A 17,318-nucleotide genomic window follows, 5' to 3' on the forward strand; every position below is an offset into this window, starting at 1 on the left:
TCTTGCGATAGAGTTTGACAGTGAGAAGCTCGTGCCTCAATCAGGGTCCCAGCGTCGCCCTTGGCCGCCGAGGGATCAGAAAGGGCCGAAGACGTCAGGCCCGCCGCATCTGCAACAGTCCCAGCCAGCGACGAGGCCGGTTTATGCTAGGGGCGCAAAATATTCGAAGCTTCCGGTTATCCACTTGACCACGGCCCAACAGGCAGAGCGCACCCGCCGCGGTGTCTGTGTTTATTGTGAGGAGAAGTGGATGCCGTCTCACGCTTGTAAACGGCCCTTCTTGGCGTATATGGGTGCCGATGTGGACGACGAGGTCGAGGAGCTTGAGACAGCTGATGAACAGCAGGAACCGCCAGAGGTGATAACGGTAGATCTTTCGCACATTTATGCGTTAGACGGGAGACAGCGGCCTGAAGCGCTCGAACTGTGGGGAACGATAGGAGCTGATTCGGTGGTCATTCTAGTCGATACAGGCAGCTCTCATGACTTCCTACATCCCAGAGTGGCGCAGAAACTCGCGCTCCCGCTTACGGCAGTGAAACCATTTCGTGTCTATGTGGGAAATGGTGCATCGTTGGTATGCTCGCACGCTAGCATGCAAACCCGTGTGGTGATTCAATCGCACGTGTTTCTGGTTGATCTGCATATCCTTCCGATTCATGGGCCGGAAGTGATTCTCGCTCAAGACCGTATCTACCCTACTATCACTCAGAGGAGAGGCCGAGGTGTTTGAGCTGGTGGGGTCCCCCGGCCCTGAGGAGCAGGTGGCGAGCAGCGCCGAGCCCCAGTTTCCCGCGGACTTGGACCCCATGATTTTGTCAGTTTTGCGGTCCCATGAGGCCGTCTTCCACACTCCGTCGGGCATGCCACCGACCCGATCTTTCGACCACCGCATTCACCTACTTCCGAACTCGAAACCGGTGAATGTGCATCCATACCACTACCCATACTTCCAGAAGAATGAGATTGAACGCCAGGTAAAGGAAATGCTGATTTCCGGCATCATCTGGCCTAGCCAGAGCCCGTTTTCATCTCCGGTACTGCTGATCCGGAACAAAGATGGAACGTTTCGGTTCTGCATTAACTATAGAGCCCTGAACACTGCCACGGTGCCTGATCACTTTCCTATACCGACCTCAGATGAATTGTTTGACGAGCTGGGGTCTGCTCGGTTTTTTACAAAGTTGGACCTACGTTCAGGGTACCACCAGATTCGGATGCACACGGACGACGTCTTCAAGACAGTCTTTCGAACCCATGACGGCCATTTTGAGTTCCTCGTCATGCCGTTCGGGTTGACAAATGTGCCTTCCACGTTTCAAGCGGCTATGAATGCCATCTTTAGACCACTGTTGCACACCTTTGTTATCATTTTCTTTGACGATATCTTAATCTATAGCTCGACACTGGAATCTCACGTGCGACACCTGCACGAGGTACTTACCATTCTGAAGTCTAATCAGTTTTTTGTTAAACTGTCAAAATGTGTTTTCTGCAGCGCTACAGTTGATTACTTGGGGCACTTAACTACGGCGGGACAATTATTGGCCGACCCCAATAAAATAAAAGCCATGGTCGCGTGGCCAGTGCCGACATCCATTAAGCAGCTGCGCGGTTTTCTGTGCCTTACAGGGTATTATCGGCGATTTGTCGCGCATTATGCGACGTTGGCGGGTCCACTGACAGAGTTACTTAAAAAGGACGCTTTCGCGTGGTCCCCAGCAGCGGAGGAAAGTTTTATCGCCCTCAAGGCAGCAATGACATCAGCCCCGGTATTACGACTACCGGATTTTTTGAAAGTCTTTAGCATTGAGACGGACGCGTCAGATTTCAGGGTGGGCGCGGTCCTCTTGCAAGAGGGACATCATGTGGCCTACTTTAGTAAGAAATTGGGCCCTCGGTGGCGGGTGTCGTCGACGTATCACAAGGAGCTATACGCCATCGTCGAGGCGGTCCAGAAGTGGCGCCAGTACTTATTGGGGCGCGAATTTGTGGTCCGCAGTGATCAGAAGAGTCTCAAGGAATTATTGCAGCAGATGATTCAAACTCCGGATCAGCAATTCTATGCCCGAAAACTGATGGGCTATAAATTTCGAATTGAATACAAGACGGGGGCCTCCAACAGGGTCGCTGACGCACTATCACGTCGCGATATGGAGCCAGAAGAGGGGGAAACGGAGCGGGTTCAGGCGCAGGCTGCGCTGCTGACCTTGGCAGCTCATCCGGTACCGGATATCTTGGAGCTCTTGCGGAGGAAAGTTGAGTCTTTGGTTGATTTGACGGACTTGAGGGCGGCTATTGAGAAGGGCAAGGCGGCAGGTCATCTTTCGTTTGTTGGTGGGCTCATCTATCATAATCGCCGGATATATGTAGGCGAGGGGTCAGCCGCGAAGTTGCCTTTGATCGCGGAGCATGACTCCACTCCGCAGGCGGGACACCCGGGTGTTGACAGAACCTTTCGCCGCCTTGCTACCCAATTTTATTGGCGGGGAATGCGGAAAGAAGTCAGGACGTTTGTGGAGGCTTGTGTGGAGTGCCAAACGACTAAGTATTCAACACAAAAGCCGGCGGGGTTGCTGCAACCGTTACCTGTCCCCTCACAAGTTTGGGAGGGCGTGTCTATGGACTTTGTGAAATGCCTTCCCCAATCTCGAGGTGTCACTACAATCATGGTGGTGGTGGATAGACTGACCAAGTATGCGCACTTCGCGCCGCTACCGCCGCACTTCAATGCTCTAAGAGTGGCGAATCTTTTCATTGAGACGGTGGTGAAGCATCATGGGTTTCCAAAAACCTTGGTGTCGGACAGGGATTCAGTGTTCTTAAATGATGTATGGGAGGATATGATGCGCTTGAGTGGTACTAAGCTGCATTTCACAACGGCTTATCACCCCCAATCTGATGGGCAAACGGAGGTACGGAATCGTGGTCTAGAGCAGTACTTATGGGCATTCGTGGCGGACAAGCCGAACAAATGGGTAAATTTCTTGCCTTGGGCAGAATTGTCGCTGAATTGTTTTTTTCACGAGGGGCTAGGAACGTCGCCTTTCAAAGCTCTGTATGGGCGTGAGCCGCCTCCACTGGTGGCGACAGAACCGTCGCGGTCCACTCCGACCGAGGTGGCGTCCTTGATCAGACAAAGGGGCGAATTGATTGTCACGCTGCGTGCTAACCTCGAACGGGCACAGCAGCGTATGCGAGCGACCACAAACAAGCACCGGCGGCATGTGGAGTTTGAGGTCGGGGCCGAGGTCCTTTTGAAACTACAGCAATACCGGTAGTACTCGGTTGCCAAGCCCTTGTCTTCCAAATTGGCGCGCCGGTACTTCGGTCCCTTTGAGGTCTTGGAGCGGATTGGTCAGGTCGCATACCGGCTGCGCTTGCCGGAGGGCAGCCGCGTACAAAACGTGTTTCACATTAGCCTACTTCGGCCGTTTGTGCAGGGGGTTGTCGGGGCCTGTGAGTTTACCACCTTTATTCGCGCGGGGACGCCCTGTGTCTAGACCTTTGAAATGGGTGGGTGTACGCACGGTTTGGCGTAATGGAGCGGCGGTGGAGGAGGCATTGATTCAATGGGATGATGACGGGGGAGAAAATCCGACGTGGGAGCCCAGGGAGATTGTTAGCAGGCGCTTCCCAAGCCTCATCCTTGAGGACAAGGATGCTCTTATCGGGGGGAGTTGATACGGTTGCCCCCCACGTCTCGAGTGGAAGATGAACCGGAGGAACTACATGCCCCGGAACTGAACTGTGAGACGGTGGAGCGCGGAAGGCCGTCGCCAAGAGAGAAGAGGGATAAGAGGAAGTCGGCACGGCGAGCCAAGCCGCCCGTAAGGTTCGGAGACTGCGTTCCCAAGTAGAGCGCGAAGAGAGGACGCGTAGAGTAGGACTTTTCTTTTCTTTTATTTAAAGCTTATTGAACGTTTTTAATTATTATTTTTGAACTATTGGGTCGAGCAATTTATAAGCTCTGTTCCGGGTTTTATTTGTTGGTTCTTTCCCGGGCCGTAAGTCGAACCAACCCTAGGGTCCGTAGATTATAAATAGGCGCTGAAATTAATAAAAGAGGATGAGAAATTTCGCCTACTTTTGTTTTCTTTATTTTCGTTCTTCTTCAACCCTAGTTGTCGACAGGATTTCGCCTCCCGGGACTCCTAATCTTGATCTCGGCGTCACATTGGGGAGATTATCCTTAACAGTCCCACAATAATTGTCACTCTTTTCCATTTTGGTCTGTCCCACAATAATTATCACACTTCATTTTTATCATATATGGTAAGTAGGTCATGCATTCCACTAACTCACTTCACTCACATTTTATTATAAAATCAATATAAAAAAGTTGATCTCACATTCCACTAACTTTTTCAACCAACTTTTCTTTAAATTTCTTAAAACCCGTGCCCTCAATAAGAGTGACATATATTGTGGGACGGTTGGAGTAATTAAAGTAGAGGAAAAGTAAACTAAGAGAGAGAATAATGTAGAAGAGACTCTCTTCTACATTATTATCTCTCTTACTTTACTTTTCTTCCACTTTAACTATTTATTACTTCCTCCGTCCCATAATAGATGTTACACTTTCCTTTTTAGTATGTCCTACAAAAGACGTCACATTTCCTTTTTTGGAAAAAATTTTCTCTCACATTAATATAAATATACTATTTTCTCTCTCCACTTAACACACAAAACAACGCCCCCTAAAATCTTGTGCCATTCCCCAAAGTGTCATCTATTATGGGACGGAGGGAGTATGATTTTTCCAAAATATATGCGAAAAACAAAAAAAGTCATCTTAAATGGAACAGAGGGAGTAATAGAAAGTGGGTCGAAAAAATTAAATGAATATGAATCCTACTTTTATATATCAGTTTTATAATAAAGTGTGAGTAGAAATGAGATAGTGGAATGTGAGTCCTCTATCAAAAATGATAAAAATAAAATGAGACAATTAATATGCGACGGGCCAAAATTGAAAACTGAAACACATGATGAGGGACGAAAGGAACGAAACGAATAACAAAATTCTGAATATGAGATTTGGACCCAAAACCTCTATTCATCTATAAAGTAGATACATTTCCAGTCTTTAGATGGACAAAATCTATGGTAAATGCATATATGTGATAGAGGAATGGATGTATAAATATATACTCCATCCGTCCCACTCAGTCCACATTATTTAATGGCACGGGATTTTAAAAGAAATTATTAAGTGGAGTAAATAAAAAGAAAAAAGTAGTTAAATATTTTAATAAAGAAAAAGGATGGGAGAATTTATAGAAAATGATATTTTAATCCACACAAGCTAAAAATGAAACATGAAGATCTTGATTGCTACGGAGGGAGAAGTTGTGATCTAGTGCTGCGGTGAAGTGTAATGGTGCAAATGAGATATGTCAACCACCTTTATTTATCATGGTAGGCTATATGCTTGCAATGTGATGATACATTCAATGTTATGATAAAAGTTAATTCAATGTTTTATAAAAAAAAAATTACGTTTTTGACAACCATGCTCAATTTTAGATAATTTTGCCCATTTAATATGTTCCAACGAAGCTAATAATAATACACTTTTTAATTAAATTCACGTCTTACTAATTTAATCCAGTAAATGAGATTTGACCTCGGTTATACAATAAGATTACTAAATACACATAAGCATGCGACTTGACACCTTTAGTCATTAATCACTGCTTCAACCTACATTTTTCTTGTTATCAAATGTTTAAAACAAGATGAAGATTAAAACTCAACCAAAATTTCAATTCGATTCAGTTAAAACCTTGATTTGTATGAATAGAAGTAAAGAAGGAGGAGGCGAGGAGCCAGCAGGGGCAGCGCAGTTGGTTCGGAGGAGCAGAGTTGCAATAAGTAAAGAAGGAGGTGGGGACTATACACGTATGTTATAGATAATGGACATTTAAGATTTACTCTTCCTTGGCAACGTGAAAGCAGACAAAGTACAAAAGATAGTCAGATTTGTCATATGGAAAATAAGCAGCCAAGGACTGGCCCCAACCCTTCTCTCTTCACCCTCCTTCATTTACTTTTTTATTTTCACCTATTTATAGAGAGAGAAGCAAACAAAAAAGAAATTTCATGTGTTAATAAATAAACCAATATAGACAAGACAATTGAATTTTGCATTGCGATTATTATAATGAAAATTTATAAATGTGATCTATAAAAAGCATGGTTAGTAAGCTAATTGATAAAAACTGATTTTGTTGTGAAGAATATGATGAATAATGTTTGTATATCAGTATATGTGTATTTGTCCTGTCCAGCCAATTGAAAGTGTGAATGCAAAAGCTAAAGAATATCTGAGGCATGCACTGTATAAGAGGCCAAAATGGATTTAACTTTTACATAAGTGTAGAGCAAATTAGAATACAGCTTTTGCAGGGAAGATTATCCTTAAACAAGAAGGGCCAACCTAGGTAACTTAATTATGATAACGGTCTTTTGCATCCACTGCATTAAAAGATTAGTTGATTTAACAGCTCACAACTGCATCTGTTTTGTTGTTTGCCATATTATCTATTTCACTACTACTCCCTCCATTTCTTAAAATATAAAAACTTTGGAAACAAGAAGAGAGAAAAATGGTAAAATAAAAGAGAAAAAAAAAGTAGTATAATTAATGTTAGTGGACGGTGAGGTCCATTTTTTGAAATGAAAAGTTTTTATTTTCAGGAAACAGACTAAAAAAGAATAAAATTAGATTTTTAGGAAACTGATGAAGTATTATTTTCTCTTTGAGTCGTATTCATTATAATTTAGTCATATTCATTCTTGGGTTGTCTTATTACAAGAGTTATTTACTTTTATTCCAAAATTCAACACACTTAATATCTCTAATTATTTATTCTCTCGTATTTTGTCATTTCTTTAGTTATTTATTTCATATTTCTACTTGATTCTCAATTTACCTAAGTCACTAAATATTTTAGTTCTTAATTTTCATGTTTAAAGAAACGGCTTGTTGTAATGAAAAATCAGTAAATTAATGGAGCATGCTAAATTTAACATGGTCCATTAATTTTTGTAAAATATGTTTTGGTATTCCACTTAAGTGTTTATTGTCTCCATTATCTCAAACTAACACAACTGATTATAATCAATCAATTAATCATGCACTATACAAACGATCAAACCATTAACATGAAAAGGGGAAAAAGGCCATTGTCAACAACAGAAACCATGTCCAAAACTAATCATCAACCCACCTCCATGTCCAAAACTAATCATCAACAGTTGTTCAGTATTTTTATGTCAACTTAAAAATAATTAATTTTACAATTGTATCTCACTAGGATTTGATTGGTTTATTTCATTCTAAGTATGCTCGTTCCTCTTAAATATTTTGACCTAATATTTCTAGAAATTCGATCAAGACAATAAAGAAGCATCACATTTTCCAAAATTCAGAAATTCAAAGTACAAAACTTATTTTAAAATATGTCTTTCTAAATAAATTGGACCTAATGCAATCCCAGTATGCAAGTATGTCAACTCCCTAAATCACTTTTCTTCCTCAAACAAAACCAAGATAACAAAACAAACATGGAAATGTGAACACATGATAAATTTAGCATAAGAGTTTTCAGAACATTAAATTCACTCATGCAAATTAACATCTACCACACTCAAACACATGCATTATAAGTTTCATGTTAATTTGTTCTCTGAATGAAGTAACTAGGCATTTTGAATCGGAACAAGCTGCAGTTTGCCTCCATAGATCTCCGGCAGCTGGTTTTCTTCTATGTCCTCCACCAGAGTCTCCTGCAGTCTCTTATCTTCAACGAACACGACCTTGTTCCTCGTCTTTTTGTCGATAAACGGGTACACAAGCTTCCACATTGTCATAAATATATACGGTGCATGAACAATGAACATTTTCCCTAGCCTCTCTGGGTAGTATTCCTGTGCTCAAACATCAATATTCACACACTAGCAAATAGTACTAATAATTATTCTTATGATAATTATTGCTATGCATAACTTCAACCTGTAAAATGGTGATAGCTGCAAGATTTGCACGAACGTCGCTGTTGCAATATCCGTATCCTTGCAGATCTCCGATGATCGTGAACTTCCCCACTCCATCAGGAGTCCTGCTCAATTTCAACAAGCAGATTTTGATTAATTAAACTTGTTCATACCAACAATTAATTCAAATAGTGAAGGAAAAATGAAGCAGTACCTTTGACACAGTTTATCAAGGGCAAACACCAAGAAACCTGGAAATTCTAGCATGTTAGAAATGAATAGTAACAATCAAGACTACAAAATAATAGGAAGAAGCAAGACGGACGTCTGAATTCGTCGAGGCCTCCTTTCCTGGAAAAGTGTCTAGCACCAAAGACAACGGAAATGGGGAGGCCTTTCTTGTCTGTTCCTTGCAGAAACATCTTGTTCTGAGCTATCTCATTTGGCACCTCTGATTCTGAAACGCAGCCCTTTGGAACGAAGGTTCGTCTCCACGTTAAGCAGTTGGCTAGCATTGTAGATGCTTTCTCCACGTTGAGATCTCGCGCACGCAGAAACCGTCTAAGCGTGTGCTCATCTACATCCTGCTTATCAGTTGAGTAGCATTACATACTCTGTTAATAACTGGTAATTTAAGTAAAAGGAAAACACTCTTAAGAACTGAAGATGCTGGCTAGATCAATTGTTAGAATTGGTTTTAATTACTCTACAGACTACATTGGAGAAAGTTAGTTATTTTTATACTCTTTCTGTCCCCTGAAAATAGGAAATTTTGAAATGGTACGGGTTTTAATACAAAATTGGTAAAGTAAGAGAGAGATAGAAAGAGTGGTGCGTTAGAGCATCCCCAACCATGTTCTTCTATAAGAGCATGGTTGTGGGCCCAGTCCCACTTTTATTCATTTTTTATTCCATGCCCTTAGATAAGGCACAATACCCACAATCGTGCTCTTAGCTTAAGGCATGCTTCATGGGTCACACTATTCTATTATTCAATTTAAATACTTCAATTATTAAAAACACTTCCATGATAATAAAATACATTAATAAATCCGAACTACAATTACAAATCTGACGGCACGGACAAGGACGCTGTTGGGATTCTTTTTAGTGGAAAATGGGTTCCACCTTATTAGAGAGAAAGAAATTTCCTAAAATAAAAAGTTTTTATTTTCAAAGGACATATCAAGAAGGAAGAATTTCTATTTTTAAGGGACGGAGTGAGTACTAATAATTTTCCTGACCCGTTGTACAATCCTTTAATTTCAGTTGCATGTTAGAATGTTAACAACGTTAACATAACATGAGCCTTATATTTCTCATATGTTATTATTTAGTTAGTACTCCCTCAGACACAAGAAAGTTGAAGCAAAACTTTTGGGCAAAGAGATTAATATATTATGTTAAATGTATAAGAGAAATAAATAAAGTAAGAGTGATAATATGTTTTGTCTTTTCTCAAAAAATGAAATGACTCAACTTTGTTGAGACCGATTAAAAAGAAATATTACTCAACTTTATTGAAACAGAAGAAGTATTGATTTACCATATCTGTATTCCATATTAATTAATTAATCAAGAAATAATATATTCACTTTTATTGACAGAAACTCACCCGCGACTGACTTTTATTGATCGCCAAGCTCAATATCCGTCGATCACCCACGATAAGAGACTTTACCCTGATTATCCGGTTCATTCATCGTGGTCTCATTCTCCGAATCACCACCACCATCTCGAACCACAGACATGTTGTCCGACAAGAATTTCCCCATCCGCAGCGACAGCCTCCGAGATACCATTAGCATGTCATGCAACTATGCCGGAGTTGAGTGCCGCAAACAACTCCTAGATTGGCAGCAACCACACCCAACTCCAATAATGAAACTGCCATACAATCCCTACCCACCAACGACCTAGATATACTAGTCTAGGTTCGGATAGACAAATTGCCTCTGATTGATGTGATAGAAGAAGGAGGATGGTCATCCCAAGATGTTGTTGGGAATTGTTGGGGTAAGAAAGGAGGTGGTTACACCGGTTTAATTGTAGGTAATGACATGTGTCTCTATAGATTTGCATTTAGTGATGTTGCAAGAATGAATCATCGATCGCTCAACACCGATTCACGATTGATCCCTCTGCGCAATGCGCAATGACACGTTGTGTTTGAACATTCTTGGACGTGTGGACAAGCTTTACGTTTTAACGTTGAATTATCACGACCACAATGTTGCTTTGGAGTCCACCATGTCGCATATCCAACACGGTCCTCCATTGGTGATATTTGATGCTCAACTATTTTGTATGTGTTTAGGAGGGGATAGCTCACAAAAGCTTCTATATTCGACTCTCTTTATTGCTTCGTGGTTTCCACCTTGAGGACAATGTGGATTTCAACAGTGGAGGAGTTGATACTAGTCTCATATCTCCCACATCTTATTAGTTAGTTAGTGTTGGCAATTGAAACTAAATATATAACATATAACTGTCCCACATCGGTGTCAAGAGAAAACTGAAACTAGTATATAAGTCTCATGGGCCCCTCCTCCTATCACCAATTGGTTTTAGGATGGAACCCATGGATTTCTATCATGGTATCAGAGCGGGTCGCCGACTGTGGGTCAAATTTAACTGACCCAGCAGTATATCTGGGTCGAAACCGAAAAATTGACTGACCCAGCAGTATATCAGGACTTAAAATTTGGGCCAAGTGGTCCAACCGATCAAAAAAAAATTGGGCCGATTGTCCAATCGATTAGAAAAAAGTCCAACCCCTCCAAGGTTCACCTTGAAGGGTTTGAGGGAGGGTGTTGGCAATTGAAACTAAAAATATAACATATAACTAGGGATGTCAATCGGGCCAACCCGTTCGGGTTCGGGCCAACCCGTTCGGGTTGTCGGGCCATTCGGGTACGGGCTATTCGGGTTATGATTTTTTCGGGTTATAAAAGTTCGACCCTAACCCTAACCCTTCGGGTTTCAGGCTAACCCACCGGGTTATTCGGGCCAATGCGTATTTTTAATTCTTTTAATATTTTCAAAAAATAATACGTATTTTAAATTTTCTTTATTTATATACATATTTTTAATTAATCATTCAACAATGAAATACATATTTTTAATTTTCTTTAATATTTTTAAAAAAGATTAAGTTATTTAAATTTAAATAACTTATTCATTACATAATTATTTACAAAATATCTATCAATAGTATGTTTATGTTTATGTATTTAAAACATAAATCAACACTTTGTTTCAAAATTCAAACATAAATCAATTCGTAGAAAATTAAATAAAATTTTCATAACGTGAGAGGTGCATCGTAAGTGTAACAAAAATATTTTGAATTGTTAAAGAGTGAATTATCAAGATGCTAGCTAATTGGAGTAACTCTAAGTTTTCTTGAATTATGATTGGTCAAATTTAATTTATTCCAGCTGTAAATAAGTCAAATAATAATTTATCTTTGTTTTAAGAATCATCAAAGTACGCATAATTCAATGACGAAGTGGCGTCAAAACACTTTGCACTATTATATTGGAAATATACTAAAAGAAAGCTTTTATATACGAGTATTTATGAATCCATGAACCACATGGTGATTTTTTTCGTGATCTTATATAGTCGGTTGGCGTATTTGGATTTTGCATGGTTTTAGAGGGTTGTCTTGGATGATTTTGATTATATTTCTATATTTTGGTATGTTTACATGTTTGTTGAGAAATGATAGAAAATTGATTAGAAAATGTACACAAAATATGTGGATGTGCAACAGCCTTGTTTGAGTCAATGTTTCTCGCGATTTTGAAGTCTGATAAACCTCTAATATATATCATTCTCTTCGTCTTCGAAAGAGCTTCGCGTGGATATATTGCACGCCTCAATCAGAGCTATGTAGAGAAAGTTATGACCGTTACAAAAATTGCTCGCTGTGCATAAGCCTTCAACCCGACGGGCCGACCCGTAACCCGAACGGGTCAGCCCGCCTAACCCGACAACCCGAACGGGTCAGCCCGAATGGCCCGATTTTAAATTCGGGCTGCGAAATTACAACCCTAACCCTGTATTTTTATCGGGTTATTCGGGCCGGCCCGCGGGTTCGGGTTACATTGACATCCCTACATATAACTGTCCCACATCGATGTCAAGAGAAAACTGAAACTAGTATATAAGTCTCATGGGCCCCTCCTCCTATCACCAATTGGTTTTAGGATGGAACCCATGGATTTCTATCAGTTAGTATTGATTTATCATATCTTTTCTGTATATTCTTAGATATTCCCTCCATCTCACAAGATTATGCTTATTTCCTTTTTAGTTCGCCCCACAAGAATATATCCTTTCTAATTTTGAAAACTCATTTCTTTATTGAGGTTAGATCCATTCTCCACTAACAATACTTTAATTACTTTTTCTTCTATCTCTCTTACCAATTCGGCATTAAATAATGTATCCAATCAAAGTGCATATTCTTGTCGGACGGAGGGAGTGTTAGACTTGATTAACTCTATTACCGTAGAATATTATTGTATCCCCACATATTATATATATGTGTGAAGTATTTACTTTTATTATTTGTCTCTCACGTTTTCACACCAAGAAGACCTAATTGGCATTGTCTTGTTCGACGTGCACTCACTCGCAACGGACTTTTATCAATCGTTGAGCTTAATCGCCGCCAATCACCCACGATAAGGGACTTTACCCTTTATCATTACGGTATCATTCTATTTGAGATTATAGGATTAACCTATTCAAATACTAAACAAATAATTCCATGTAAGAACACAAATAAATCATGAACAACGACTTAGATCCTAAATCATGAATTCTGCGTTTAGTTGAACATACCGAACTAATTCTCTGAAGAATCTAAGATTACTTGCTACGGATCCACGTGAAGTTCATCGTACTCAACCGCATAACTTCTAATCTGTTCTCAAACTCAATGTTTGATCTTTGAAGAATCTAAAATCACTTGCTACGGATCCACGTGAAGTTCTTCGTACTCGACCTCATAACTTCTAATCTGTTCCCAAGCTCAATGTTTGATCTTTGAAGAATCTAAAATCACTTGCTACGGATCCAAGTGAAGTTCTTCGTACTCAACCACATAACTTCTAATATGTTTCTCAAACTCAATGTTTGATCTTTGTGTGGGAAAAACTTGTCAAATAAGAAAGGACTAGACTAGAAATGAGACAGAACTTTAGCTCCAGCACAAGTCTTTCTAGTGTGCTATGTCCTCACTCACACGCTCCCAAAGTGGCAGCTTCCTTGGGGAGCACCCATCTCACAAATGCTCCAAGCTAAGCAGGTTTAACCTTAGATTTCTTATGAGATGGACGCCATAAAGTAGATGCATTTGTTAATATGATCAAGTTTTTTATTTCTCCTCTAATATGCAGTCTTATACTTGCATATCCTCGGAATCCATCTCTTTCGAGTGTAATTATGTTCATTCATGTCCCCCTCCGTTTCAGATGTCGGAGCCGCTCATTTTCCGTGCCAATATATCATACTAGTACCTCTTGAGTTGGGGTCTTCATTCGAACTTCAGTGCTCAGACCCTTCCTATTACCTTCCCTTTAATATATTTGTGTGAAGGTTTATCATAACCATATACATTGCTATTTTGACAAGTAGCAATTAATTTATGAGTACAAGTATTATTATTGCATAGAATCTTATCTTGGAGGACCCGAGTTGATAAATATCACGAAACATGTGTTTTTTTATACAAAATCGGTCAGTTGAATTAATCTTCAATATAATGACCAAAGTTTGAGTTGTAGCACCCCTAACAAAAAAATTTAGCAATATATTTAAACTAATTAATGTATATTGGAAATCTCAGATATATATGATACTATCAATTTAATTAAAATGATTCATATTTATAATGTGAATAATGTTGAGTAATACAATACTAATTCTATAATGAAGTCAATTAGTATTATTGGAGTTTAGAAGATTTTGATGTTCAACTGCGGTGATGAAGTGAAGGGACTTGCAACTTTGCAAAGTCATCAATTATCACACTGATTATAGAGAAAATTATTCAAATAAGATCAAACTCAAATTCTAATAGTATGCTTAGGGTATAATTTGAACTTAATGACTAGCATAAATTAAGTTTAACTACCATCCTACGCTGGAAAATGATACGAGTTCCTTTCAAATAAGTTGCTTTCATTTTCATCATTTATTGCATCTTATTTCATTTTCATCATTTATTAAAGTCGAACTATTCCGGTGGCTTCCTTTGGATGAAGGGCAGCTTAGAGTTAGTAATGATCTTCACCTACCAAATCGACTACCCTTCAACTAATGTAACACTACATATGAAAGAAGTATGTGCTCGTACACCATCATTATCAAGTACTAGTACTCCTACTATACTATTATGGAGCACACCATATACATAACACATCCACAAACAAAAATAAAATAAATTTGCGGCCACGAGGCGTAGGATGCGCGTGCATTTATTATTGAACGAGGCACGCGTGAAGTTCGCATCCTCGCTTTTGCTCAAGAACATCATAACATGGGTAAAACGATATATGTGCGCATCCTGCAACAACGCGTGTTACAATCTGTCGCACACCGTGAGAGATGCGACCTATTCTAAGTTTTAAATTTCTTAAAGTCAACGGTCAACTATGTGATAGAAGCATAAATCTTTAAAAATACACCCATGTCATGGTAGCTTCTGATGGTAATGATATCTATGTATTATAAAATAAAGAGTGTGAAGGGTGTAAGAAACAATTATCTAGAAAGGTTATTTTTGATATGGCAGAACCTTAATACTTTAAGTTTAATTGATAATTTATCTTTTTATATTTGCATCTTTTTCTTGTTATACTAATTAGTTTACTCCTAACTATACTCAAAACATAAATTTATTTTTTTGTTTTTTCTAAAACTCATATTAGAATAATTTATAAAATGCTTGGTGAATTAAAAAATCCAGTCTTGAACAAATAAGAATTCTACATATCTCTTGCACAACAATATTAAAACCCACAAACAATATATAGTAGTAGGAGTACAAAATAAACCAACACAAGAAATTGAATATTTTCGAGAGAAATTAAAACCTATATATGAAGATGGAATGTACCTTGAAAGAGGGATCTCTCTTCTCAAGAGTGGCTCGCATAAGCTCAAGCTTCTTCCTTTCCTCATCATCAACATCAACATCATGTTTTTCATCTCTATCTTCCATTGTTTTTTCAGGAGAATAGAAAATATCGTCGTCTTCTTCCTTTACATTTGCCATATAATAAATTCTCGAACCAGGATTCTGATTGGCAAATGAATAGTTTTTCTCTATGTAAGGAAGTCGAATTATAGTTGTTAAGTCAGTAAAATTTCAATATATATAGGTTATAAGAGAGATATAGTCTCTCTGTTGGAGAGGAGCAAATAAATGTATACACAAAATTAATAGATGGATGGAAGGTAACCGAAGGTGTAGGTGTAGGTGCAGTTGATGAATTTAATGGCTATCATCATTATTAGGCCACCCGCAACGCGTCCCGAGGGTGGCTCGTATCTCGTCCCGCCGAGACGAGACGGCGGCGAGACGCGTTGCAGCGCCCCGTCTCGTCCCGGTCTCGCCGAGACGCCCGTCCCACCGAGACGTCTCGCGGGCTGTCTCGCCACGCGCCTGCGCCATGTGGAGCGAGCTGGCGCCACGCGTGATGCCCACTCGCTGGCCCGCGAGTGGGCTTCGTCATGCTGACGCAATAAATCATTTTTTAAAAATTTGAATTTAATAAATAAAAAAAAAATTAAAACACGAAAACGGTAATATTACCGTTTTTCGACCGTTTTTTCTTTTATTTTTTATTATTTTTTTATTTTTTACCCTATAAATACTCCTATTTCATCTTCATTACACATACAAACACACATTTATTCTTCCCAAATCATCTCCATTTCCTCTCCAATTTTCATCTAACCTCTCCAATTTTCATCACAAAAATGTCCGGCGACGGAAACGAGGGCAGCTCCGTCGGGTTTGACATCAACGCGTTTGGCGACTGGGGGCATGTCCAATGTCTTGGGTGGTTCCGCTTCCGGTTCGTCGACGTCGGGCACCCAGGGCTCGTCGACGCCGGCAGGGTACCAACCACCCCATTTTGATGTTGATGCATACGTTGGTCCCTCCGCCCCGAGGTATTCGCAGGGATTATCCCAAATTCGGGAGGATTATCCGGATGAACCCACTCCGGAATGAGGACGAGGCGGTGGAAGCTCCAGGCCATTCGACGCCAAGGAGGAAGAGGCGGAGGCGGCCGAGGAGGAGGAGGATGTAGGCCGGCATCCGTACATCCGCAAGGACACGATGGCTGTGTACAACGCCTGGATCAGCTTCTCGTACGATCCCATCGTCGGGAATCAACAAACCCGAAAGTGCTTCTGGGAAAAGGTCACCGAGGCCTACAACGAGATTAAGCCAAAGGGGTCCCGCCGCTGCACATTGAAGAGGCTCCGCGCTCACTTTGACCGAGTCGACAGAGAGGTCAAAAAATTCTGCGGCATCTACAAGAACAAAGCGGCTCATTACCAAAGCGGAGCCACGGGAGCCGACATTCTGAGATTGGCTTTGCAAGTCTATTTCGACGACACCGGTAAAGAATTCAGACATGTCGATATTTGGGAGGCCGTCAAAGACGAGGAAAGGTGGGCCGGCGTGTCCGGTCCAGCTCGGGCTCGACCTCGAAGCGCAAGAAGCACACAGCGGGTGGCCAATACTGGTCTAGTGGGGGCGGTTCGGGGCAGCGCCGCACAAGAGGTTGCCTCGCAGGAGGTTGAGGGCACGGCAGACGATGCAGGGGGGTCCTCCCGTGGGCTCCGTCGGCCGCAAGGCAGCGAAGGCGGCTAGATGGAGGAGGGGCCGAGGCTAATCAAGCCAGGCGGGCTCCCAAGGGCCGCCCTCCACCTTAATGTCCATGTACTTCACCGCCACGATGGCGGACACTTCCCGCATGACGCCTGCCCAATTTCAAGCCCATCATGTCGGCATTGTGTATCTGGCGGGACAACTTGGTATTCCGCCTCCACCGCCTCCCTCGGGAAATGATTCGCCGGCGGAGTAGTTTTTATAATTTCTATAAAATTGTATTTTAAATTATGTCTTTTTTATTTATTTTGCCACGAGTTTAATTATGTATTTTTTTAGGATTTTAAGTTGTAATTTTATTTTATTTAATGAAGTGTGTTTTTATTATTTGAATTTGTTGGAAATAAAAATAAAAAATGAAATTGAATGAATAGTTACGGGATGAGATGGTTAAGAG

General features: G+C 40.6%; 1 protein-coding gene across 2 annotated transcripts; it reads right to left on the reverse strand.

Moving 5' to 3' along the window:
* Positions 1 to 7,455: 7,455 nt before the first annotated feature.
* LOC121778193 (phosphatidylinositol transfer protein 3-like) lies at positions 7,456 to 15,457 on the reverse strand. 2 transcript variants are annotated; one of them, XM_042175496.1, is made up of 5 exons: positions 15,134 to 15,457; positions 8,327 to 8,585; positions 8,216 to 8,252; positions 8,021 to 8,126; positions 7,456 to 7,935 (listed from the first exon to the last, which is right to left on the reverse strand). In XM_042175496.1, exons 1-5 carry the CDS (start codon positions 15,290 to 15,292, stop codon positions 7,708 to 7,710), a joined length of 789 nt encoding a protein of 262 aa, XP_042031430.1. In that variant the 5' UTR covers positions 15,293 to 15,457; the 3' UTR covers positions 7,456 to 7,707. The 2 variants fall into 2 exon arrangements, with proteins under 2 accessions (XP_042031430.1, XP_042031432.1); XM_042175498.1 differs by lacking the exon at positions 15,134 to 15,457 and adding an exon at positions 9,617 to 10,571.
* Positions 15,458 to 17,318: the final 1,861 nt, after the last annotated feature.

The sequence above is a fragment of the Salvia splendens genome, chromosome 19, assembly GCF_004379255.2.
Source record: "Salvia splendens isolate huo1 chromosome 19, SspV2, whole genome shotgun sequence".
Taxonomy (NCBI): Eukaryota; Viridiplantae; Streptophyta; class Magnoliopsida; order Lamiales; family Lamiaceae; genus Salvia; species Salvia splendens.